Here is a 25,139-nt window from a genome sequence, read left to right on the forward strand (position 1 = left end):
TCTGTGAGTTCGAGGCCAGCCTGGACTACCAAGTGAGTTCCAGGAAAGGCGCAAAGCTACACAGAGAAACCCTGTCTCGAAAAACCAAAAAAAAAAAAAAAAAAAAAAAAATTTGTGCTGACTAGGTTTTGATATGACTCAGGATTGGCCGCTGTGGCTCCTAGTACTGAGTTGTACAGTGACGTCACAAAACTACTTCCGCTCACTCTTCGGGTTTGCCACTACATTTCCCAGAGTGCTTTGCCAACGACGACGCCATTGGTCAGCGCGGCCGGAAGTGCACCTGACTGATGGGAAGTAGAAGGTCTCGGAGGCCCGAGTGGTGGAGAGAGCAGAGCTGTGAGTTTGTGAAGAACGTCGTGGGTTTCGCGGCGTGGGGTGAGGAGTGTGGCCGGGGGACAGGCGCAGGATCGCGCGGGGAGGCGCTTTCCTTGGTTCAGATCCGGGAGGGGAGCGACATCCGCGTCGCGGCCAAGCCTGCTCATTCCTGACCCTCCGATTTAACTTTTCTTGGAACGGGCTAGGACGAAGTCGGACTTTAACGCACCCCTGGGTCATTGGCGTGGTTTTGCGGCGACCAGAGGTGTGGCACCGCGGAGGTTCTGACTCAGCTTCTAGAGCAGCGTTGGTTAATAGGCTGCAGGTTAAAATCAGTCAGGTCACTTAAAAACAAACAAACAAAAAGAATAAATACAGGACCCTGGCCCGACTGCAGACTAATAATATCAGCAGAGTTTCCGCAGCGAGGGTTGAGAACCAGTTCTTCCGATGCCTGGTTCTGACCCCCTCGAGCATCCCTGTGAGAACTCCTGCGCTAAGAATTAGCTACCTAGGCTATACCGCTTGCGTTTTCGGTGAAGTTGATGGGCAGGGTTTGGGTATAGAATTCTTCATGGGTTCCACAAGAAACTTCTTCGGCTTCCGGTGGTGATGATAGCCCAGATGGACTTCATTGCTTCCAACTGACGACTTGGTCATTTATTCTGAACAGGGATTAGAACATTTTTTTTTCCTGCCACTGTATCTGGCTGCTGCCTAATTTTTGCTACCCAGCAAACAGCAGGATGTGGAAGAGTCACATTAAAATCAACCTTTTAATTTAGGGTATGGGTTGAGGGTGTGGCTCAGTGGTTAAAACGATGGATTACAGCACCACAAGGTCTGAGATTCCGTCTCCAACACCGGTGGGAAGTGGGGATATCCGTCTCATTTTAAGACTGATACTGATTTGACTAGGAAAAGCTATCAGTTAAAATGATAATTGGCATTGAGTATAAGTTTATTATAATCTATTTTTGGGTGGGGAAAGGGGCTAATGCAGGGTCTCACTAGCCTAGGCTAGCCTCTAATCTGTTGTGTAGCCAAGAGTGACCTTGAACCTCTGAACTTCCTGCCTCCATCTCCCAAATGATGACTGTAGGTATGGGCCACCACACTTGGTGATATCCTGTTTTAAAAATAGTGACTCCCAGTCAAAGAAAGTTAAGTTGTGTTTGGGGACTGGATGCAGAGGTTTGTTTAGATGTGAGACAGAATTAAAGACTGCCTAGATACATATATAACCATCATTACATAACACTTTTTTTTTCTTTTCCCAGACATTTAGCCTTATCTCCCTCCCTGAACTTAGCATGGGCGAGAAGTCAGGAGACTGTAAGGTTCCTGAAGATCTGTTCAATGGTTTGAAAGTTACAGATCCTCAGGAAGCAGAGTCAGCCAGCCCCCAGGTTTCTGATCTCAAGGATCAGCATTCCCAGAGCAAGCTACTAAAGGATGATGGAGCCCATCCCCAAGAGGACCATGGAGAAGAGGAATGTTTTCATGACTGTAGTGCCTCATTCGAGGAGGAGCAGCCAGGGGCACATGTGTCGGGGGACAAAGCCACCGGTGATTCTAGTTCTTCTGAACTAGATGAGGAATACCTAATTGAACTGGAAAAAGACATGCCGGAAGAAGAGAAACAGGTAAATGCAATGCATAATAATCTGCCTCTTAAGCCACATTTTTTGTTGTTGCTTTGGGGGAATATGGTCTCTCGGTGTCACCTTGGCTGGACTGAAACTCAATATATAGAATGAACTTGGCAATCCTCCTGACTCTACTCTTTAAATGCTGAAGTTATAGGCCTGAGCCACCATGCCTACCTAGCTTAAAACTCTTTTAAAATTTTAATTCATTATTATTGTTTGTTTTCTAAGATAGAGTGTGACCACATAGCCCAGGCTGAACTTGAACTCTCAATCTTCCTGCCTTCACTTCCCTAGTGCTGTGATGACAAGCATGCACAACCAAAGCCTGGTTCAAACCACCTTAAATATAAATAAATACAATATTGGCGTGGTAGCACATGATTGCAATCTCAGTGTTCCAGAGATTTGAGACTAACCTGGGAAACATAAGGAGACCCTTGACTTTAAAAAAAAAGTTTGAGAATGAAAGTGTGTAATAGCCCACCTGATCTGTAAAGAGTCTCATTGTGTCCTAACTGCTTTCACGGTGACAGATCTAAGATGAGGCAGTAGCACAGGAAAGCACTGAGCATTCAGCTTAACAAAGAAGTCGCTGGGTTTTCCCTCTGTATTTAGAACTCTGTCTTCTACCTTAGGGGTCTGTAACATGCTTATAACATGTATCTACACATATATGTATAGGTTTGGGGATATTTTTTGTGGCATTAGAGATCAAATCCAAGTCCTTATCAGTGTCAGGCAGGTGCTCTACTACTAAACTGCATCTTCATTGCTACCTTCTACTTTGTCTTTTAAATGAGTACTCCTAAAGTAAGTTGCTGAAATTTCTGTAGTGAACTTTTCATAAGCTTATTTAGAGCTGTGTTATGAGTTGTTCTCGCTAATCACTTATTAACAAAATAGACTTGTGAAGCCTGAATACCTTGTTGGCATTGTGGCTGCAGAGCACAGTAAGTGTCGAGGAACACATTGTGAAGGAAACTTACCACGTGCCAGCCACTAAGCCAGAATGTTGTTTTAAGTTCATGTGTGTGTGGGCAGGTGGTAAGACCAAGACCACACAGCTAATAAATGGCAAAATAGATTCCTCCAACTCGGGTCTCCTTGACCCAAATCCAAAGTATGGTGTAGCATTTAATAATAAAACATCATTCTCAGCTTCCTTGCCCTTGGGCCATCTGGGCAAGGTTTTCTTTTGGAGACAGAACTGCCCTCTTGGTGCCCTCCTTTCTTATTTGACAAGCCAGGTTGTCAGACAAGTTACCGTGGTGTCTGAGTTATCTGCAAAGAGCTTGAATGAAGATTGTAGTTTATGCTGCCCAAGAGCTACTTGGTGAAGTGTTTGGGATAGAACACCAAAGGAATAGGTTGAGATAACTCATGTGGCAGAATCAAGTTCCATAAAGAAGCACTAAAATGGATTTCACATGAAGTATCATTTAGCAAAGGTGAGAAGAGCTCCAGCAACAACAGACAAAACAAGGAAATTCCTTACTTTTATGTACTTTTAGAAGTGAGGGGTGTCTGACTAGTATGGCCTTATTACAAGATGAGCATGCCTTGATACTACCATGTGCTGTGAACTTAGCAAAAGTACTAGATTATGGCCTTACTACAAGATGAGCATGCCTTGATACTACCATGTGCTGTGAACTTAGCAAAAGTACTAGATAGGATATCAGGTCGTCATGGGCATGGGTGGCAGGACTCTAATCCTCTTGCCCCCTCACCTCAGAGCTTCTGGGTTCTCACAGCCACAGCTGGAGGAGCAACAAAGGGGTCTGACTAATTCCCTTACTGCCACATCATCTGTGATCTTCAAGAAGCGCCCTTGGTTTATCTCTTACTCGTTTCTCCCCCTTCTTTGAGGTGGTCTGCTTGTTTTGAGATGGGATCTTAAGATGTAGCCCTGGCTGACTTAAAATTATGGCAGTCTTGCTGATCCCTGGGCCTCAGCTTCCCAAGCACTGAGATTACAGGCATAAGCTACTGTACTCTAGTTTGCTTGCTCTTGAGACAAGACCTTGGAATCTAGCCCAGGACTTGAACTCATCACCCCTCTGCCTCAACCTCCTGCATGCATGTATTGCTAGATGTATCTCACAGACACTTCACTATGAAATAAATTGGTTTTAACATGAAAGTTATCTTTGAGGGGTAGGGTAGAGAGGATTTTGAAATGCGGTAGGTAGCCATGGCTGGCTTCAAATAGACACTGTAACTTAAGATGACCTGTATTTCTGGTCGCTCACCAGGTCCAGCTTAAGGTGTTACATCTCCTGCTAGTGTGTTTTAGCAGGAGAGAACTAAGGAGCAAAAATAACCAAGTTCATGAACTACCTAAACAAAAATGACTCAGCAAATTAAATCAAGTACTATCTAACATTATAGAAACAAATTTCCAGAAAGTAAGTTTAGGGTTCAGTTTATATCAGTAGTGCAGGCTTTTTTTTTCTTCTTTCTTTTTTCTTTTCTTAAAGAAACATTAAACTAACATCTGTATCAAACAGTTAGTAGCCAAGCCAGTCCTTTAGTCCCAGCACTTGGAAGATAGAGGCAGGCAGATGTCTTGAGTTTGAAGCCAGCCTGGTCTACAAATGGAGTTCCAGGACAGCTGCACAGAGAAACCTTGTCTTAAAATACAAAACAAAAAAGAAAGCAGTTAGTAGACAGTCACAGTGGTGTGTGCCTGTAAACCTTACACACACTAAGCCAGTGTTCTCCCACTGAGTCACACCCCAACTCTGTTAGCTTCCGTTTATTTCGTGTTAGTGTTACAAGAATTTTTGTGAAATTCTCATTCTCTATTAGCTTCCGTTTATTTCGTGTTAGTGTTATAAGAATTTTTGTGAAATTCTCATTAACAGCTATTTTGCTGGAAGAAATGTTTTCAGTGCATGTATGGTTGATTTTTGTAGATTATTGGGAACAGGAGAGCATCATACCTGATTTAAGGAGATCATGTAACTGGGGGAAGAAACTGTGATAAGCCAATAAGTGAAAATTTCAGCCTAAATCTAATTATTTTAAAATGCAAATGAAAACATGTCTATAGTCATTTGTGCTGATCCATGCCTGTAATCACAACACAAGAAAGGCTGAGGCAGGAGAGTTGCGCAGAGTTATGAGCTTGAGGACAGCCTGAGCAGCACCTTTTCTTAAAACAAAAACTTTAGGCCAGTTGAGAAGTTTCAGCCGTAAATGCACTTACTGCCGATGACTTGAGTGGATCCTACCTGATGGAAGGAGAGAACCAACTCCCCCACCTTGTCCTCTGACCTTCACATACCCATGACACACATATGCTCCCATAGTAAATAAATAAATCAATAGAATAAAAGATTATAATCTCAGAAAAGATTAAAATATTGATGGTAAGAAGATGACAGAAATATGTACTAATATTGGGAATTTAAATTGCTGTATCATTTCAATATTTTAGGTATGTGGTATGCATGTGTAGATGACAGCAAGATCTGGTCCTCCTTACTTGCCTTATCTTTAAAGACAGAATCTTACAAAACTTGGAGCTCCCTGATTCCCTGAGCTGGCTAGCCATCAAGCCCCATGGATCTGTCAGGATCTTCATGTCTTCTCCTTGGCACTGGGATTTCAGATGTACATCACTGCACCCAGGTTTTTATGTGGGTGCTAGGGGTCTGAACTCAGTTTTTTTGTTTTAGGTTTGTTTTGTTTTTTAGTGTTTATAAGTGTTTTGCCTGCATGTATGTCTGTGGACCACTTGTGTACCCTGGTGTCTAGGAAGCTAGAGGAGGGTGTTGGATCCCAGGAACTAGAGTTACAGGTGGTTGTGAGCTGCCATGTGGGTGCTGGGAATTGAACCAGGGTTCTCTGAAAGAGCAGTAAGCTCTCTTAACTACTAATCCATCTCTCTAGGCTCAGGAACAGAGGTAGAAAAGCTGAAATGGCATTCCATATTGATTGGGTCCTGTCCTTGAATGAATGTTTATGCTGTGTATTGTGCAGCAGTTAATAAAGCTGCAGCGGGAGGCAGAGCACCTCTGATAGAATGATGATCTGTAAACTAACTTGCTGAGTGAAGCTCTGGGTATTCTTTTTATGTGCAATCCATGCAACCATTCCTAATGCCAGTTCCAGGAAATCTGACACCCTCTTCTGAACTCCAAGGGCACAAGGCCTATGTGTGGTATACAGACATATTTGCAAGCAAAGCACTCATAGACATAAAAATGCAAAGAAAAATATTAAATTTTATTACATTTATGTTTTTATTTACAGTCAAGTAGAAGGTGGGTGTCTGTGTTTATCTCCTGTTCCCTTTTTCTTCAGTCAGTGATCCTCTGCCTGGGGAACGGTACCCCCCCACATTAAGATGAGTATTCCCACATTAGCTAATGTGATAAAGATAATTCAGTTCGTCAGGCAGTGATGGCGCACACTGTTAAAATATAAACAAATTGTGTGTGCATATTCGAGAAGATAGAAACTTGATCCACAACCAGATAAAAAGCAGTCAATAAAAACCATCTCTCAGGTGGAGGTATAACTCTGTCTAGGGCTCGGGTTTGATTCTCAATAGACACAGGAGTGCACACATAGACACACACACCACATGCTCACACACCCAAAATCTGCCTCTCTCAGTATTTTCAGACATTAGATCTAGCAGACTTGTAAACAGCTATTCAAAAGAGGAAAGCCAAAGATCTGAAACTGCTTAAAAGACTACCTGTAATCTCAGCATTGGAAAGATGGAAGCAGGACAAGGAGTTGGCTAATGGCAGACTCAGCTGCATGAGACTCTGTCTCAACACACACAAACACACACACACCACCACCACCACCACCACCAAAAACAGTCGTTATGGTAGTTCACATCTGTAATTTCAATACTCAGAGGTTAAGGCATGAAGAAGATTGGTATGAGTGCTAGGTTAGCCTGGGCTACAGAATGAGACCCTATCTTAAAATAAAAACAAAAACAAAACAAAACAAAAAAAGTCAGCTCCCTATGAAACTACACAGGCCATCAAGGGTAGATGTATATATGTGGTACAATGGTAGAGTCAATAGGTTATGCTCAGGTGAAACAAATGGAGCTAGACACAGCATTGGTAGCTAAAAAGCGATAATTCTTTGCTGCACATGCTTAAAATATAGAAAATAACATTGAACTTAAGGTCTTAGAGTATATTCTCTAATCACTGAACATACCCAAATGTGTGATAGTAAATATTAAGTGTAAATTTGACAGAATCCAGAATCACCTAGGAGGTAGGTCTCCAGGCATGCCTTGGAGAATTGAATCATCCTATTTATTTATTTGTTTGTTTGTTTGTTTGTTTATTTTGAGGCAGGGTCTCTGTGTGTAGGCCTGGTTGTCCTGGAACTTGCTGTGTACTCCATGCTGGCCTCGAACTCGAGAGATCTGCCTGCCTCTGCCTCCCCAGTGCTGGGATTAGAATGTGCCACTAGTCCATTGAGACTTTGACTTCATATTCCTCTTTTAGCCACCTTCCAAGAAGCTGAAATTACAGGTTTGTACAACCAGCCCCAGCAAAAACAAGAGATTTCTGAATCTTGACTTTTCTTATCTGTAAAATGAGCTCCATGCTCACCTCTCGTCTTGGGAGCACAAATGAACTGATGTGTGTGGCAGAAGACAGTAAGCAGAGACGTGCTATATTAGTAAGATGTGCTGAGTTTTTAGTGCTCTAGGGAAGGGTGCAGCTTGGAGCCAGGTGTGATGTTCAGCTTGTAATCCTAGCACACTGTGATGCTAGGGCATGAAGATTGCTGGGAGTTAGAGGGCAATTCTGTTCTGAGCAGGGGCAGAACTTAACTGTTGAAAGTTTTATCACCACCGGGCAGTGGTGGTGCACACACCTTTAATCCCAGCACCCAGGAGGCAGAGGCAGGCGGATCTCTGAGTTCAAGGCCAGCCTGGTCTACAGAGTGAGTTCCAGGACTGTTACACAGAGAAACCCTGTCTTGAAAAGTCAAAAAGAAAGAAAGAAAATTTGATCACTCATGAAGTTTTGGGGTTTTCCTTGCCAGTTTCTCTAATGGCTTTATAGTACAGAGCAATGTCACTGTTTCCCCTAAATTCTCTGTGCTCACACTAAGTAAAAGCTTGGTAAGATTTCTTGGTTCCAATTTCTGCAAAAATAGAATTCAAGAGCAGATGTTACCTGTGAGGCTTCTCTAGAACATATTAAAGGGAATTGTGGAGGTGGGTGAGAGGGCTCCTGTACACATGGGAAACTTCTATTCATAAAACAAGACCTGGGAAGATTGTACCTGAGTGCTACTACTGTATGAGCATGAGAGACTCCCGGTGCCAACCTGTCGATGACATCTGTCCTTGAGTTTCAGGAACATCACAGGGTTCATGGACTGTCCTTTGAAGAAAGTGTGCTCAAGCCACAGAATAAACCCCTGTCTTTGTTTTGGGATCAAGTCCATCTCTTGGCACAGCTGGGAGATAGTTTGGCTTTCTCCTCCAAGTGCTGTTTTTAGTTGTTTCCATAGAGACAGTCAACGTGGTATTGATAATTGCATTAATCCTCCCTCAGTTTACACCATCAGTGGAGCAGGTAACGGTGACTCTTTCCACTGTGCTGCAAAGTAGGTCTTTGGGTTACAATTTATCAGCCAGAATAGAGTAATTGACCTTATAATGACCTCATAAGTATATTCCAGAGCTCTTGTCTTTGGCAGTTTAACTTTTTGTTCTCCTAGTTAGAAAGAACTGGTAAAAACTTTTCAGGCTGACCTCGATTGTCTATCCCTTTGTAGACATGTTAAGGCTCTCATCTTTGCCCATTGAAATTGAATGTTAAATTTACCAAGGAATGAGTGGTCTCCTGTGTCTTTCTCCCTCTCTGTTCAAGAGTCTCATCTGGTTGGCTGCTTAATCTGAACCTGTAGAACCACCCTTAGGAGTTGCCTCTGGAGAACGGACGTGAAAGGAGGTTGAGATTAGAGTTAAAACGAGGAAACTAAACCGGGCGGTGGTGGCGCACGCCTTTAATCCCAGCACTCGGGAGGCAGAGGCAGGCGGATCTCTGAGTTCGAGGCCAGCCTGGGCTACCAAGTGAGTTCCAGGAAAGGCGCAAAGCTACACAGAGAAACCCTGTCTCGAAAAAACAAAAAACAAACAAACAAAAAAAAAAAAAAAACACGAGGAAACTGAAAGACCCTAAAAGCTGGACGGAAGCTGACAGATTTCTGCATTAAAATGACTTATCTACATTTCTTCGGGGGTTTTCGTGGCTTCAGCATCCAACCTGCATTCCTGTTTGCAGGCTTCTCTTAGGTTGCCATCAAGTTGAGTGGCTACAGCCTGTGTCTATATTGCCCTTCCTAATAAGCGAGGCAGGGAACCTGTGTATGGCTTATTGGATACTTCCGATCAAGACCTTGAATCTGATCAAGTGAGGCAAAGACAGGAGGTAACTAAAACTTTCTGTTTTCTGCTCTGACAGCCTGTCTTGGCTAGACTCAGCATTTTCTGCCTTGGTCATCAGGAGAGTCGCTTTGCGCTCTGTCTCTTTGGCCTGTACTTGAAGCTAATATTTGAGTTCCTGGGATCGTTCCATAAATCTACTCCCTAATATATTTTGCTTAAGATTGTGTTTTTCTGGTGTTCTAAACCTGTGGCCAGTGCACTAGAGAACGTTACAATCTAATCATCTCTCGTGAGTATTGGGAAAATAGGATCTTAGTGTTGCAGTTTTTTTCTTTTATCATCACTGCCACCCATTTAGCTGCATACTCTGGGAACATGTGGTTTCCTATGGGAAAGGGGTGTGTTTGCTTTTTTACTTTTGGTGCTGGCAGTTAGATCCGGAGCCTCAAGTGTGCTAGGCAAATGCTCTGCTACTGGCATGCTGGATCCCGAAATGAATTACTGGTGTACACATACTGATATTTGGGTCTGGTGCACAGCAGCTGCCATAAAGAGTGGTGTCAGTTTGCACCTACCTTTTAGCATCCTTACGAGATTCAAGTGTTCTGTTTCATCCAGCATCTAACAATACATGACCTCAGTAATACATTAACAGGTCTTCTCCAAAGAAGTAAGATTTTTATCTTATTTTCTAATCTTTTTATCAAGACAGGGTTTCCCTCTTTAGCCCTGGCTGTCCTGGAACTTGCTCTGTAGACCAGGCAAGTCTCCAACTTGGGGATCTGCCTGCCTCTGCCTCCAAGGTGCTGGTGTTAAAGGTGTGTGCCGCTGCTGCCACCACCAGGAATGGCTCCTAATCTTGAGAGTACCAGTTATTTAGGTTTTAAGGTTCTTTTGTACGTGAAATAGCTTGCTTCCATTATTCTTTCCCTTTGAAGTTTTTATTTAATCAGGTTTCAGGATTAAACCAAGAGATGGGAGAGGGTTTCTGTGTGTGGCTCTTATTTGTTTGCTTGCTTGCTTTTGGAGGTGGGGTTGGACAGAACACTGTCCAGAGGTGGGAAACAGGCCTCCAGGTGGTTCTTCCAGTTGGCCTTGGAGCAACCACAGTGTCAGGTTGTCCCTTGAAGGAAGCAGATACAGCATGTCCCATCTTTGCTCTGCTGCAGGCCAGCATTTGTTCTGCCTTTGTGGTTGATAAATGTGAAGTGAAGCCATCTGTATAAGTTGCTGAAGTTATTAGAGGCCAAGAGGAGAGACACTCAAGTTTAAGTTGACTTTTGACACAGGGTCTCAATTATGACCCAGGCTAGCCTCAGTTTCTCATCATCCTCCTGCCTCAGCCTCCTGAATGCTGGGATTTCCAAATGAGCCACACTTCATTTATAAATTGTGAGAAACTGTGTAATTATTTGATCTCTTTCAGAAAAGAAGAGAAGAGAGTGCCAAACTGAAGGAGGAGGGGAATGAACAGTTTAAGAGAGGAGGTGAGGTCTGCACTGTGCTGGGGTCTGCTCGTCGACCCTTGTCCTGTCTCAGTCCAGACACCGGAACAGTAGCCAAGGCTCTTGCACCACATGATCTTTCTTTTCTGTGATTTAGCTTTTAATCCGGAAATCGGGGAAAGCACTGTAGCTCCTGCTTTGGAAAACCCTAACCTTAATGTATTGCTGTAAAAGCAGCGTCCCAGTCCCCATTTGCTATCTTCCAGCAAGAGGGAATTGATGACGTTTTTGTCATTGTTGTATTCGTTTGTTTGTGTAGTTTTCCTTTCTGGTCTTTTGTTTGGTTGGTTGGTTTTGGTTTTTCTCTTGAGACAAGACCACACTCGCCAGGCCAGGCCAGGCTGTGATACTCCTCCCTGGCCCTCCCAAGAACTGAGCTTGTAAACATTGCCACCATACCCACCTTTTTCCTTCCTTTCTTTCATGTGCCTTGTTCTCTGGTTGTTGGTTAGATTTTAATTCTTGTAACCAAATATCTGAGACAGGCTAACTTCATAAAGGAAACCAGATTATTTAGCTCACAGTTTTGGAGGCTAAAAGTCAAAAACCACAGTGGCTGCTTTGGTGAGGGTCCCATGCCGGCTGGCAGGAATGTGTGCAAGAGGAAGAGCTAACATCTCAAAGCTCACAGGAAGTGAGGGAGAGGGCTGGGGTGAGGCTCAGGCTTTGTAGCAACTTACTGTCCTGCAAACTCACCGCAGACCACTACACCTGTTTCCCCTCTTGGGGCAGCAGCACCACTCACCTAAGGACCTGCCAGTGGACCTTATTTTGGCAGAAATGCATGAAACATTGGAGGATTGAGCTACATTAAAACCGAGCTGTGCTCTTTATTTCTTTCCATCTTCTGTGTTTGTTTCAGAATACTTTAGGAGTTCATTCCAGTAACATACTGTGTTATGCAGTCTGTCACATTTTCAAAGTGCACATGCCTAAGAAATGGAGGGCTCTCAAGTTTTCCTCTCATGGTTTTTAGGTTAGGTGTTCTTGGTTTTTTTTTTTTTCTTATGATTTCCTTTTTTTTTTCCCTTGAGAAAAGGTTTTGCTATCTAACCTTGGCTGGGCTAGAACTAATTATGCAAACCAGGCTGGCCTTGAACTCTCAGTGATCTACCTGTCTCTCCTGATATTAAAAGTGTGTGCCAGGGGCTGGAGAGATTGCCCAGTGGTTAAGAGCACTGACTGTTCTTCTACAGGACCCAGGTTCAATTCCCAGACCCACATGGCAGTTAACTATTACACCAAGATCTGACACCCTCATACAGACTTGCAGACAAAATACCAATGCAAATAAAAGTATGTGCCACCACACCAAGCTGGTTTACTTTTTGTTTATTTTGATTTTTTTTTAGACTGTAGCCCTGGTTGTCCTGAAACTCACTATGTAGACCAGGCTGGCCTTGAACTCACAGATCCACCTGCTTCTACCTCCCTTGTGCTGGGATTAAAGGCACACGCCACCATGCCTGGCCCTGGTTTACTTTTTTAGTTTCCTCCCTCCTACCCCCAGTGCTAGGGACTGGGCCAAGGCTGTACGTACACTGGTCAAACATTCCTCACTGAGCCGTGTCCCACACCTTAGAACTGTCTTCTGCACCTTGAATCATGGACCTTGAATTTTAGTCTTTCACCTATCCAGTTCCTTAAACCCCCTGGGAAATTCTTTTCTAGATTGCTGAACCAAATGAAAGCTGAGCAACTAGGGCGTGTGGCTGCTCTGAGCATTGAGGGCTCTTGACTGACAGCATGTTCAGCGGTTTACCGAACACATGCCTGGTGCCATTGGAAAGAGCAGGCACTATTTCTCTACAGAGAGAAGAAAGGGGGAGATGATGTTTAAAACCTAATAACCTAGGGCCGTCTTTTATTAGAAACTCTGGTCTTGTGAGTAGGAAACTGCACTGAGATCTGACAAAATAAAATCATAATGACTGTTCCATCTTATGGTATTATCCTCAGATTACATAGAAGCTGAGAGTTCTTACAGTCAAGCCCTTCAGAGGTGCCCATCCTGTTTCCAGAAAGATCGGTCTGTTCTGTTTTCAAATAGAGCTGCTGCAAGGATGAAACAGGTATGAGCTGTTGGCCCTTTTCCTCAGTGCATGATCCCCAGTGCTTGTTGGTTCATACATGATCTTCCAGTGCTCCATAGGGTCATACATGATCTTTCAGTGTCCCTAGGGTCGTTTCTTTCCAAAACTAGTGCAGGGCCTTCAAGTTGCTATTCTTTTTCTACCATGCATTTCCCTGGTGAAAAGTGTATAGAAAAATACTTAGAAAAACTTGGCTAAGGCTCACGTTAACATTCCTTATTAAAGTAGCAGGGTGAATACTTTGATGAGGCAGGCCGACAAGTTCCCACTAACGAGGGCAGGTTAGTGAAGCGGGGGCCAAGTAGTGCACATCCCAGAATAGCTGCAGGAATGCAAACATGGAGCCCAGAATAGTGCGACAGCCCAAGAGCTCAGCATGTCAGAAGCAACTGAAATGACAACCTTAAGCAGGATGACAGCAGTTATTCAGGAACTCCAAGTCTGCAAAAGAAGATATGCTGAACTAGCTTTTTCCACTTAAAGTAATAGTTCTTCCCATCTAAAGGCTTTCTCTTCATTCACAGGTGTTTTAAGCTTGTCAGTGTTAAGTTGCAGCTTAAGTTCTACAATTTCAATATACTGATACCCCTTACCAAAATATCTGACCATTTTAAAAATAAAATAGCTTTGTTGATGGGGGCAGGGGCAGGGACAAAACCAACCAGACAGTCTTCCTTTGTACCCCAGAGTAGCTTCAAACTCAAGATTCTCCTTCCTCAGACTAGGATAAAAGATGTACTCAAACACACCTGGTTTTATGTGAAGCTGGGACTGTAACCCAGACCATTTGTACATGTTTATACATTTACTGATTTCAGTATACAATGAAAGATTTTTCATAACATTGTACAGCCATCATGACTGTCTAGTTCTAGAACTTCCATGACTCTAAAAGAATACTTCACACTTAACAACCAGTCACTCAGCCATCCTAGAACACAGTTTAGATGCTGCTCTAGAATGTTCTGTAAAATATTCAATATTTGCTAATGTGGTCATTACAGTTGTAGAACAGTTATGTAAACCAACCTCTTTCCATGATACTGTACTACTAATTTGGACAAAAAACATTTAAAGTTGAAGACATGTGATGCAGCATTCAGTTCAGCCTGCTAGTAATTTACATGAGAAACTGAGCTTTATATTGGAAATAACATGTATTTTCATGTGATTTCCTTGAACAGCATTCTTTTTTAATATCTGTTTTTACTTTGTGTGTGTGGAGTGCTTGCATGTATGCCATATGCATGCCTGATGCTCTCAGAGGTTAGAAGAGGGTGTCTCATCTCCTGGAACTCTAATTACCGGCAGAGCTGCCATGTAGTGGTAACCAAACTCGGGTCCTCTGCAAGAACAGCAAGTGCTCTTATCTTCACCACTGAACTGTCTTTCCAAGACCACATTCTTTATCTTTATACTCAACCCCGATGATCAGATCATAGTAATGGGCACATGAGCCTTGAGATGAAACTTGAGCAATATAATATGTTAATGTCATCTTTCCTTACAGGACAAGAAGGAAATGGCCATCAATGACTGCAGCAAAGGTAAAACTTATGTTGACTAAAAAGAGCATTTCCTCAGCTAGACAGACAGGTAGTAAATATGAGGAAACATTTGAAGCTACCTTGGCAGCAGAGCTCAAGTGTGGAACGGAATTTACCTCCTGTAGCCTTCAAATTACCTGCCTTTGTGACTCATGAGGATCATGAAGATCTTAGTTGCTGAACTCACAACTCACAGCTGTTTAGATATCTACATGTATGCATCATAGGCTAGAATCTGCGTATAGGGATAATGTGCAGTTTTTTTTTTTCTTTCTGAGTTTGAATCACTTCACTTAATATTATACTTTCTAATTCCATTCATTTTCCTAAAATTATTCTTTACAGCTGAATAATAGTCCACTTTGTATATGTACCACATTTTTAATACCCATTTGTCCATTGATGGGCTTGTAACTTAGTTCTGTGTCTATGCTTTCATAAATAGAGAAGCATAGATACTGATGTGCCTGTCTCTATGGTAGGATATGGGGCTCTCTGGGTATATGCCTAGGAGTGGAGTAGCTGGGTTATGTGGTAGTTCTAGTTTTAATTTTTGGAGGAATCTCCAAACTGTGTTCCATAGTGGCTGTATTAATTCGCACCACCAGCAGCAATGAATGAGGGCTCTCCAAAGGTACTCAGGACCCTTTCTTGTGATAACAGTTTCTTTTCTTTTAGCGATTCAGTTAAACCCCAGCTACATCCGTGCAATACTGAGGAGAGCGGAGTTGTATGAGAAAACAGACAAACTAGATGAAGCACTGGAAGATTATAAATTGATAGTAGAAAAAGATCCATCGGTACATCAAGCAAGAGAAGCTTGTATGGTAAAACAAATTTTAAAGTATTTTCTTGGGCTGGGTATGGTGGTTCATGCCTTTAATCCAAACACTCAGGAGGCAGAGGCATGTGGGTCTTTGCGAGTTCAAAGCCAGCCTGGACTATATAGCAGTTAAAGGTCAGCCAGAGCTATGTAATAGAAACCCTGTGTCTCTCCTGCCCTCCCCCCAAAAATTTTTTTTCTGTTTCTTTTGCTTTGTACTCAGTGACTTTTTAGTCTTTTGGTTTACAACTAAATTCTATTTTTTTTTTTTTTTTTTTTTGGTTTTTCGAGACAGGGTTTCTCTGTGTAGCTTTGCGCCTTTCCTGGATCTCGCGCTGTAGACCAGGCTGGCCTCGAACTCACAGAGATCCGCCTGCCTCTGCCTCCCAAGTGCTGGGATTAAAGGCGTGCGCCACCACCGCCCGGCTAAATTCTATTTTTATGATTACCAAAATATATGGGAGATGGATCTTTGTGATGGCTACTTACTCACTGGGACCATGTACCATTTGATGTCCACTCTGAAAGTGACATGAGCCAGCATGACAGCACACTCCTGGAATCCCAGCACGGGAGCAAAAGAAACATAGATTTGGGACTACCTGGACTGTATAGAAAGACATTATCTCAACAAATTAAATAACAGAATAAGTGGCGTGTGTAAGCTTTTTTGTTACATCAGGGATATTTTGTTCCCTATAGTTACACAGTTTAGTGAGTGCATCTTCTTAAATTTTATTTAGTGTGTATGAGTGTTTTGCCTGCATGTGAGTATGTGTACCACTTGGTGCTCAGTGCCTGTGGAGATCAAAGGAAAGCATCAGAGCCCCTAGAAATGGAGTTATTGGGTGATAATAAACTACCCTTTTGTGTTTGAGATAGTGTCTCACTCTAGCACAAGTTGACCTCAAACTCATCATCTTGCCACCCCTTATTTTGGGGTTTTTGAAACAAAGTTGTACTATGTAACTCTGGTTAGCTGGTAATTCTTTACATAAACCAGACTGGCCTCCAACTCTCAGTGATCCTCCTGCTTATGTCTCACAAGGATTGGGGTTACAGGTGTGTGCACCAGCTGGCTTATCACCAACTTTTATTGGGGTCTTCCTTTGCTCTAGACACTGTTAGGACTGAGAATGTGATGAGACCACTCAGTAGTTAAAGGTGCTTGCTGCCAAGCCTGGTGCCCTGAGATAAACTCTAGAGAAGGATCCCTAGAACCCACATATGACTCTAGAAAGTTGTTTTTCTGATACACACACACACACACACACACACACACAATTTTAAAAGGACCGAGAGCTAAAGAGATCCCTAGGTGGTTATGGTACTTCCTGTTCTTTCAGAGGACCCAGTTCAGTTCCCAGAACCCATGGCAGGTGGCTGCCAACCACTTATAACTCCAGCTAGAGGATCTCACACTCTCTTTTGGCCTCCTGGCATAGACACATACACATGAAAATAAATCTTTATTATTTTTTAAGAGAACTGAGAACATGGGAGATGAGTGGGAGTGAGGCTTATGAAAATGGACTCATTCATTCTATTATTAAGCTACTGCTCTTATTTACCAACATATGAGAAAATGGGGAAAGGGTAATTAAAAGTGAATATGGTCAAAGTACTTTAAAATACAATCCATTAGTTTTTCTAACTAACCTACCCTAATAAAACATTCCCAGTGTTCTGGCACACACACTGGCCTGTGGGCTTACAAGTTGGGAGTCTGAGGCAGGAAGAATGCCATAAATTCAAGTCCAGCCTTGAGCAACACCTTGTCTCAAAAGAAAATTCTTAAAGAATGAACTGAGGGGCTGGAGAGATGGCTCAGAGGTTAAGAACACTGGCTCTTCTTCCAGAGGTCCTGAGTTCAATTCCCAGCACCCACATGGTGGCTCACAACCATCTGTATTGAGATCTGGCGCCCTCTTCTGGCCTGCAGGCATACATGCAAACAGAACACGGTATACACAATAAATAAATACATCTTAAAAAAAAAAAAAAAAAACAGACCAGACTTCCTCTCTTGTAGTCATTTGCAACAGCAGTGCTTTTTTTTTTCTTTAACTTACTCTTGTTTTTACATCATATTTTTAAACACTTCTCAGATTTAAGTAAGAATTTTTTACCGAACACTTATTTCTCCTTTTTTCCTCAGAGATTACCTAAGCAAATTGAAGAACGGAATGAAAGATTAAAAGAAGAGATGTTAGGTAAGTTTGCTTCCTTTCCTTTTTCTTGATCATAACAGCTAGGAGAACTTGGGTAGGTTCATTAGTGGTTTTTTTTTTGTTTTTTTGTTTTTGTTTTTTTTTGGTTTTTTCGAGACAGGGTTTCTCTGTGTAGCTTTGCGCCTTTCCTGGAACTCGCTTTGGAGACCAGGCTGGCCTCGAACTCACAAAGATCCACCTGGCTCTGCCTCCCAGTGCTGGGATTAAAGGCGTGCGCCACCACCGCCCGGCTTCATCAGTGTTTTTATTGGCTTAGAGAACACGGGTGTTCTCTGAGGTGTGTGCTCATATGTGCATGTATATTATTGAGCCGTGTGTGTGTGTGTGTGTGTGTGTGTGTGTGTGTATGTGTGTGTGCGCGCGCGCATACGCACTCTTTTACAGCAATACTAGGAATGAGGCCCTGCTCAACTGTTTTTTATTTCAGGAAGTGCAATATGGCTTTTGAGAAGGGATCAGCTTTTTCAGGAACAAAACTTCTTCCAAATTTCTTCCTTGTCTTTCATGTTATAATTTCATAAAACAGTTGAATTCTCCATTGCATAATCTCCCCTTAAGGTTTTAAGTTCATTTAATATGTAGTCATTACAGCCAGTAGTGTCAGAATAAAGGGGTTTTTGTTTGAAAATACACTAAATATCCCTTTAGTGCTTGAGAAGACATGAGAAGTATGTGAAATAAATACTAAGGGAGAGGCTGAGGAGTGCTCAGAGACCCTGAGTTCTGAGCCCCACTACCCATATGTAATCCTAACAATGGGGAGACAGAGACAGGGGTCCCTTGACCTCGACGGCCAGCTGCTCTTTCTGAATTAGAGAGCTTCAGGCTCACTGAGAGACCGTGTCTGAAAAAGTAGACAGGGGTAGGGGATACTCAGGGTTGACCTCTGGTCTCTGCTTGCACACCTGTGCACACGCACACACTAAAGTGGGGCAAGGGTGGACTCATTTATCCCGTTGTTTAGTTACTTCTCATATTTGACAGAAACTGTCCCAGCTGGAATCAAAGCCTCTTTACTAAAGACCTGGGGGTTTCTAGACCAACCTTGCAATGTCTGTTTAACCTTGCTCATGCAGCCTGCTCAAGAGCTGCCACATCTTCCTTATGAATAACGTTCTGAATCTTTGATGTGCATTGCAAGGGAATAGGCCTAAAAGAAAATATAAAATACATTAGTTTAGCTCTATATGGCTTATCATCGATATCTAGAGAATTCAAACATTCCAGTAGATCACTCAGGTAGGTGAATTAATGGACTTTTTGCACTTTTTTTGGTTTTTTGAGACAGGGTTTCTCTATGTAACAGCCCTGGCTGTCCTGAAATTCACTTTGTAGACCAATAGCCTTTAACTCACAGAGGTCCACCTGCCTCTGCCTCCCAAGCATTGGGATTAAAGGGTGTGCCACCACTGCTCAGCTGACTTTTTCCACTCTTAACCTCCTTTTGCCCATGAAATTTTTACATGATCCTGTGCATACAGGTATGTATATATCAAACATTCATTGATAACAAATCATGAACTTCATTTAAAATAACTCTTTAAGGGGCAAGAGAGATGGCTCAGCAATGAAGAGCATTTATTGCTCTTGCAAAGAGCCAGGCCTGGCTCTCAGAACCCACATGTCAGCTCACAACCATCTGTAATTCCAACTTCAGAGGATCCACACTTCTTCTGACCTCCTCAGACTTCTCCATGCACATGGTGCATATACATACACTCAGACACACATACATATAAAATAAAATTAATATTCAAAAATTATTAGTCTTTAACATAATTTACCATGGTTTTTTTTCTTTTTTTAAAACTTTAATTATTAAGAAATTTTCTATTCATTTTATATACCAACCACAGATTCCCTCCTCCTCTCTTTTCCCACCCTCTCAGCCACCCCCCCCCCCCCCCACCCCCCCCCCACCCCCCCCCCACCCCCCACCCCCCCCCGCAAGCCACCCCCCATTCTCACCTCTTAAATACAGGAGCAGATTTGCATGGTAATGAGAAGTTATTTTTGCATGATTAAATCTAGGTAGAATATCTGATGCTGTAGGACATAGAGTTTATTTGTTGTTTTCAGAGTTGCTTAATATTTTGGTTTTATAATTATCAATTCTGAGAGTGCCACTTGACATAAATACATGCTGCAAAGTGGCAGAAGTATATTTAGGGCCATTTGGGAAATTCTACCCTAATATCAAACCAAAAATCACATAATTTTTTTAAAATGAAAATCAAGTCAACAATACAGTTTTTAAAACCAAACATTCTAATACAACAAAATCCAAAGATACACTAAACCTGCAGAGGAGTGATGGTAGGAAAATTGTCTTTTCCAGTAATTAACCATTGTCTTAGAAAACAGAAAGTGGGGCTGGAGAGATGGCCCAGTGGTTAAGAGCACTAGCTGTTCTTCTAGAAGACGGGTTTAATATCCAGCAACACATGGTGGCTCACACTGTCTGTAATGAGATCTGGTGCCCTCTTCTGGCCTGCAGGAACACATGCAGACAGAGCATTGTATACATCATAAATTAATAAATCATTAAAAAAAGAAGGAAGGAAGGAAAGAAAGCGAGCAAGCGAGCAAGCTTTCATCTGTCCAGTAAACTACTGCAGTTCCTAACATACAGTAGTCTTGAATCTGAGTCTGTTCAGGCACTGTGCACACATAATCTAAAACAAATAAATAAAAGTGAAACTGGTCAGACGTTTTCGGGATGCCTGAAGCTCATCTGTAGGAGAGCAAGGGTAAATGCCTAGCATTACTGCCCAGCTTTAGGTAGCTGCTTGGTGAGCAAGGCTGTCATACCTCATAGGAGTGCTTGCTTCCAGGTTGCTTTGAGTGCAGGATTGCATGATGTGAGCCACGCTTGGCACCTTACTGGGAGGGTAAGAAAGAGGTTTGTACTTAGTGGCCAGACAATGATGCTAATGTAAGTCTCAGAACTATCTGATACAAATAGACATTTGTTATCATTTGCTGTTCCAGCCAGGAAACCTTTCAGACAAGTAGAGTTGTGAAAACGCTGCGCTAGTCATTCTTCCAGAATCTCATAGAGTCATTCATTACCTGTGGTAATGGGCTCCTCGGCTGGTTTTCACACCAGGGGAACTGTTCAATCTGCTGTATCCCCTTGGTACTAGAGATGGGAGGTTACAGTTAGTTTTTCATCAGTGTCTCAAGATTTTAATAACTAACTGCAAAAGGTAGTTGCCTTTGGGGACTGTTTCTCAAAATGTAATACACAGACCATCGTCCTGGAGAGTGGCCAAAATGCTCAGTCCCCTCCAGGCATACTGAAGTGAAATTGGAGTGGAGCCCAGCAATCCAAGTTTTGACAGCTCATGTTTAGTGATCCCTGCTTGGGAATAGGACTGCACAGTCGGGAGGGGAGATGTGCTAGAGGCAGCTCAGGTGAAGCCTACGGGCCAGAGTAGGATGTGGCCATACCACAGAAGTGCCAGAAATTTGACTCAGCTGAGAGGCATCTCCTGAACAGCAGCTGGTCAGTCACTAGGTTTCATCTCTTCCCTCTTTGTGCTGTAGCCACAGCAAAGAAAAGCATTCCTGTTTATGCTGGGGTAAACTGCCTCACACAGTCAGGCTCTTCAAAGGGATGTTTACAGAATGAATCACTTGGGATGTTGTGATAGAATGTTGCTTTGAGTCAGAGAAACTAAGACTAGTCAGCTGGATCTCTAGTACTAAACAGCCTTGTCAGTACAAGCAGGTTTGAACTCTTCACTGCCATAAGATCCTAGTACAATAGTTTCTAACTTACAAGGGACATGTTGGCATGTTCAGGTTGGAGGTGCCAAGTTTGCTACAGAAGGGAATAAGGAAATCTTAAGGAAATCCAAGGTAAGAGAGAATAGCATTAGCAGCCAGGGACAAGTATGGCAGATGGCCTTGGGGACGAGGAGGCTGCTTTTAGCCTCTGAATATTGACAGTGGTCTAAATAGCAACAGGAAAGTATGTGTGATTGGGTGTATTAAACAGTCTTCATGGAAGTGGCTGCTTCTCTGCCACCATCACGGACAGGAAAAAGTGACTTTTTCAGACACTAAAAACTGGAGTCCACCATGTATGTTGTGTTCCTTGGAGTCACCCTGCTGGGTTCTAGCTTCAGACTCTTCACCAAATATCATAGAGCTGTTTGTTCCATGAATAAATTAGCTTCCAGAGCACCCTTAAGCTTTCCTCTTTGGGTCACTTTGCCACCAGAAGTGTCAAACTTTGGAACTGTTTTCAAGCTGTCAGTGGACTCCTGTGGTCTAACAGCCACTGGCCACAAGGCCTGGCTCAGAACTGGAATACAGAATGTAGCTTCCCATCTTCTTCCCCACTCATTGGATGCATGACTAACCGTCTCTGCATATGTCTTACCTTCCACCAAATTCCTTAGTCGCTGGGTAGACCACATTGTGCACATTTTCACTTCGTCTGTTCTACAGACGGAGCTGCATACATGTACATTGCACATGTTAAGTGAATTAATCCATCAGAAGGCCCTGTTCTGTTCTGTGTCTCTACCTGTCAGATCAAGAGGGTCTTCCACTGCAGGTCAGCAAAGCCACCAGGAGCCTGAGTAGCCTCCACCTGCTCTATCCTTACATGCCTAAGCAGCCCATAGGTGGGCTGGCATTGGTTTTCGCATGCTGATAGATTTTAGTTTCCTCTGCATTTGGAGAAGCATGGGGTTCAAAGGCCCTCATGCAGGCAGGTCCTTCGGTCAGCTGGGCAAAATGAGTACCTAGAGAAGATTGAATACTTCACTCTTAGCTTGGGATAGTCCTTGTGCACTCAAAGAACACATTTCCTTCAGTCCAAACCAGCCTGAAAACAAATCATTGGTGCTAAGAACACTGCACTGTGGAGCATGGTGGCATGCCATTGGCTCACTTTATAGCCCAGGCTAGCTTGAACTCATGGCAGTTCTTCTGCGTCAGCCTTCTTAGTGCTGGAATTACAGGCATGTACCGTAACACCTGTCCCACTAGTGACCTTTTGTTGTGTTAAGGTGGCTTTTTTTTCTCCTTGTCGCTTTAACAGCTTCAGAATGGGCTGCTGGAGTTCTGGGGGGCTGTTGGTGGTTCAGGTTTCCCTGAGGAGACGTGGCTTGATTTTTGTATGCTGTGGTGTCCCTACCCAAACATCTGTCTCTATGGCTGCACTCCTCATTTTCTGGCTGCTTGGGGGTGTAGGTACCCAAGGTTTGTGTCAGCGATGCTCAAAGATAGCAGCAGTGAGCATGTGTGCTCCAGATTTCAGTTTGAGACACCTGCAAGACAGTGATCATCCTAGGTTCTGGGAGCTGTCTCCAAGAATGGATTAACTCTTCTTCAAACATGTTAAGTCTCTGTGGACCGGCTCTGCAGATGAAGTTCAGAAGTTCCCACTGTGAAGAGACTTCACAAGTTCCTCACATGGTCTTCACTCTGGTTGGGTCCTCTGGGTAGAGAAGCATGTAGCTCTGAGGACTAAGCTGTCTCTCCCCATCTGCCCTCACCCTTATCTCCATGGAAACAGACCTGGAAATTGTTACTACCATTTAGAAGGCATTGACGCTTTATGTTCTTCCATCCCAGTCAGGAGTTTCCAAACACTCATGGTTTTAAAAATTCTATCCACTACTCTATAAATCCCCAAGATCTCCTGGAAGTTCCATCTTAACACACAAGCTCCATGGGCCTCTTCTGTCTTAGAGCAGCATAAGAATCCTTATTTATGGTACATCTTTATTACCTAAGTGATAAATGAGTGAAGTGTGTAAAGCTGGGGCAGTAGACACTGAACTATTGAGGTTGATGGGGCTATGCAAATCAACAGATCTAATTACCCCCAACCCCCCAAGAAATACTAGGAGCCTTATGACGGCTGAGTAGGAGGCTAAGAGTGTGCTTGGAAATGCGGAAGGCTCAGTAGAAATGTGCCATGTTGGATTGAATTCAGCAGATGGCTATTGCCATTTTTCCTGAGAGCAGGTAGGTGAGTTTGGGGGCTGCTGTCCTCACAGCCTGGAAGGCCAGGCTTGGCCAGCACCTTCACCCAGCACTCAGGATGGAAGTCCCTGTCCTTTGGTAATTCTAGCCAGCTTGACAGGAGCCTGAAGGACCTGGAGCTCCAGTGTCACTCAGGCAGTGGAGTGATAGCATCTCTGAGAAAAGGCTCCCACACAGTGTCAGGTTACTGAAAGCAAGCATAGCTATACCTTGTGACAAAGGCCAAGTCAACTGATAGCTTCCTGCTTGTTTGTTCCAGCATTCATCTGAGTTGTTTTTATATTGCAGGTAAACTAAAAGATCTTGGCAACTTGGTTCTGCGACCTTTTGGGCTCTCTACGGAAAATTTCCAGATCAAGCAGGATTCTTCTACTGGCTCCTACTCCATCAATTTTGTTCAAAATCCCAATAATAATAGATAACAGAAATAACAGTAGCCATAAAGGCCGACTGGGAGGCCAGGAACTGTTCACAAGGGGCAAGCCCCTGCAGGTGTTTAATGTTTAAAAGCATCCTATCTAAGAAAGGCTGTGTAGTAGAGCCCGAGCCACCTTCCTGCTCTTGTTTTAGGATCAGGGTGGAATGTGCCTCCTGATGTAATGAGCCTCATTAATTTCCATTTTAAGGTGGTGTCTGTGCAGCTGCTCTCCCTGGTTTTGGCTGGTGGTTTTTGGTTTTTTTGTTTGGTTTTTTTTTTTTTTTTTTTTTTTTGGTCTGGGAGAAGCCTGCTTGTCAAGGCTGACCTCTCAGAGCCACATAGATGTGCTGGCCAGCAAAAGCCTCTCCCTAACCATGCAAGCTTGTCAGTTGGATGATAACCATATATGCTGGACACGGTCCCCTCCTGCTGCCCCTCCCTGCTCATCCTCTTTCAGAGACTGCACTGTAGGGGTTTCAGCATTCCTGAGTTCCTCTGTGTTAATAAAAGCTTTCTGTGACAGTCGGGGGCTACAGTGTTAATTTTGTTCCCATAACAGCAGCTGAAGCAGATTCTATGACATTTGGAACCAATTCTGGTTTCAGTCAAGGTCAGTGATTCTGAACCCACAAGTCTAGTGAAGGTTTTTGCTGTTTGACTCTATCGTGAATAAATGACCTAATGTGCCAGAATTCAGAAATCCTGCCTCAAAGCCATCTGGGGTAACCTTCAGCTTTGTAAGGTTATGAAATTAGTGGTTCTGACCAAGCATCAGTGCTAAACTCAGCTTAAATAGCGTCACTGAGAATGGTATGTGTGTATCCAAACAGAACCTGTTCAGAATGCATGAAGGCAGAAGTTTCAAGGAGAGGTTTTGTTGTTGGTTTGGTTTTTTGTTTTGTTTTCCCTGGGCATTTGTTGATGCTAATGAGCTTTTAGTTCTCAGTTGGGTGTCACAGTGACATGTGCACTTTATTGTGGAGATGAGCTGCCATGTCATTCTGTGAGCTTTGTAGACAACTGCCTTGGAACTTGCGCTATAGCCTAGGTTGGCCAAAAGCACCTAACACCAAATACCTTTTGGCCAGGGTTTCTGTACAACTTGTATAATTTTTTTTCACACGTACCCTTTTGGAGAAACTGGATGCCAGAT

The 25,139-nt window shown here is 43.2% G+C and overlaps 1 protein-coding gene across 3 annotated transcripts; it reads left to right on the forward strand.

Moving 5' to 3' along the window:
• The first annotated feature begins 247 nt into the window (after positions 1–247).
• Positions 248–24,508, forward strand: Ttc1 (tetratricopeptide repeat domain 1). 3 transcript variants are annotated; one of them, XM_052758428.1, is made up of 8 exons: positions 248–339; positions 1,599–1,964; positions 10,790–10,850; positions 12,828–12,940; positions 14,472–14,508; positions 15,187–15,335; positions 17,490–17,544; positions 23,857–24,508. In XM_052758428.1, the coding sequence occupies exons 2-8, from the start codon at positions 1,632–1,634 to the stop codon at positions 23,988–23,990; spliced, it is 882 nt and encodes a 293-aa protein (XP_052614388.1). In that variant the 5' UTR covers positions 248–339; positions 1,599–1,631; the 3' UTR covers positions 23,991–24,508. The 3 variants fall into 3 exon arrangements, with proteins under 3 accessions (XP_052614388.1, XP_052614387.1, XP_052614389.1); XM_052758427.1 differs by having other exon boundaries at positions 267–378; XM_052758429.1 differs by lacking the exon at positions 248–339 and adding an exon at positions 401–583.
• The last annotated feature ends 631 nt before the right edge of the window (positions 24,509–25,139 follow it).

The sequence above is a fragment of the Peromyscus californicus genome, unplaced genomic scaffold (assembly GCF_007827085.1).
Source record: "Peromyscus californicus insignis strain IS unplaced genomic scaffold, ASM782708v3 Scaffold_3__1_contigs__length_106647218, whole genome shotgun sequence".
NCBI classification, from domain to species: Eukaryota; Metazoa; Chordata; class Mammalia; order Rodentia; family Cricetidae; genus Peromyscus; species Peromyscus californicus.

What these genes read in the sequence shown, in the direction of transcription:
- Ttc1 (XM_052758428.1), top strand. Translation starts at nt 1,632, where the DNA reads ATGGGCGAGAAGTCAGGAGACTGTAAGGTTCCTGAAGATCTGTTCAAT. An exon ending in CATCAATGACTGCAGCAAAG is followed by an intron (nt 14,509 to 15,186) that starts GTAAAACTTATG and finishes CTTTTCTTTTAG; the next exon opens with CGATTCAGTTAAACCCCAGC. An exon ending in AAGCAAGAGAAGCTTGTATG is followed by an intron (nt 15,336 to 17,489) that starts GTAAAACAAATT and finishes TTTTTTCCTCAG; the next exon opens with AGATTACCTAAGCAAATTGA.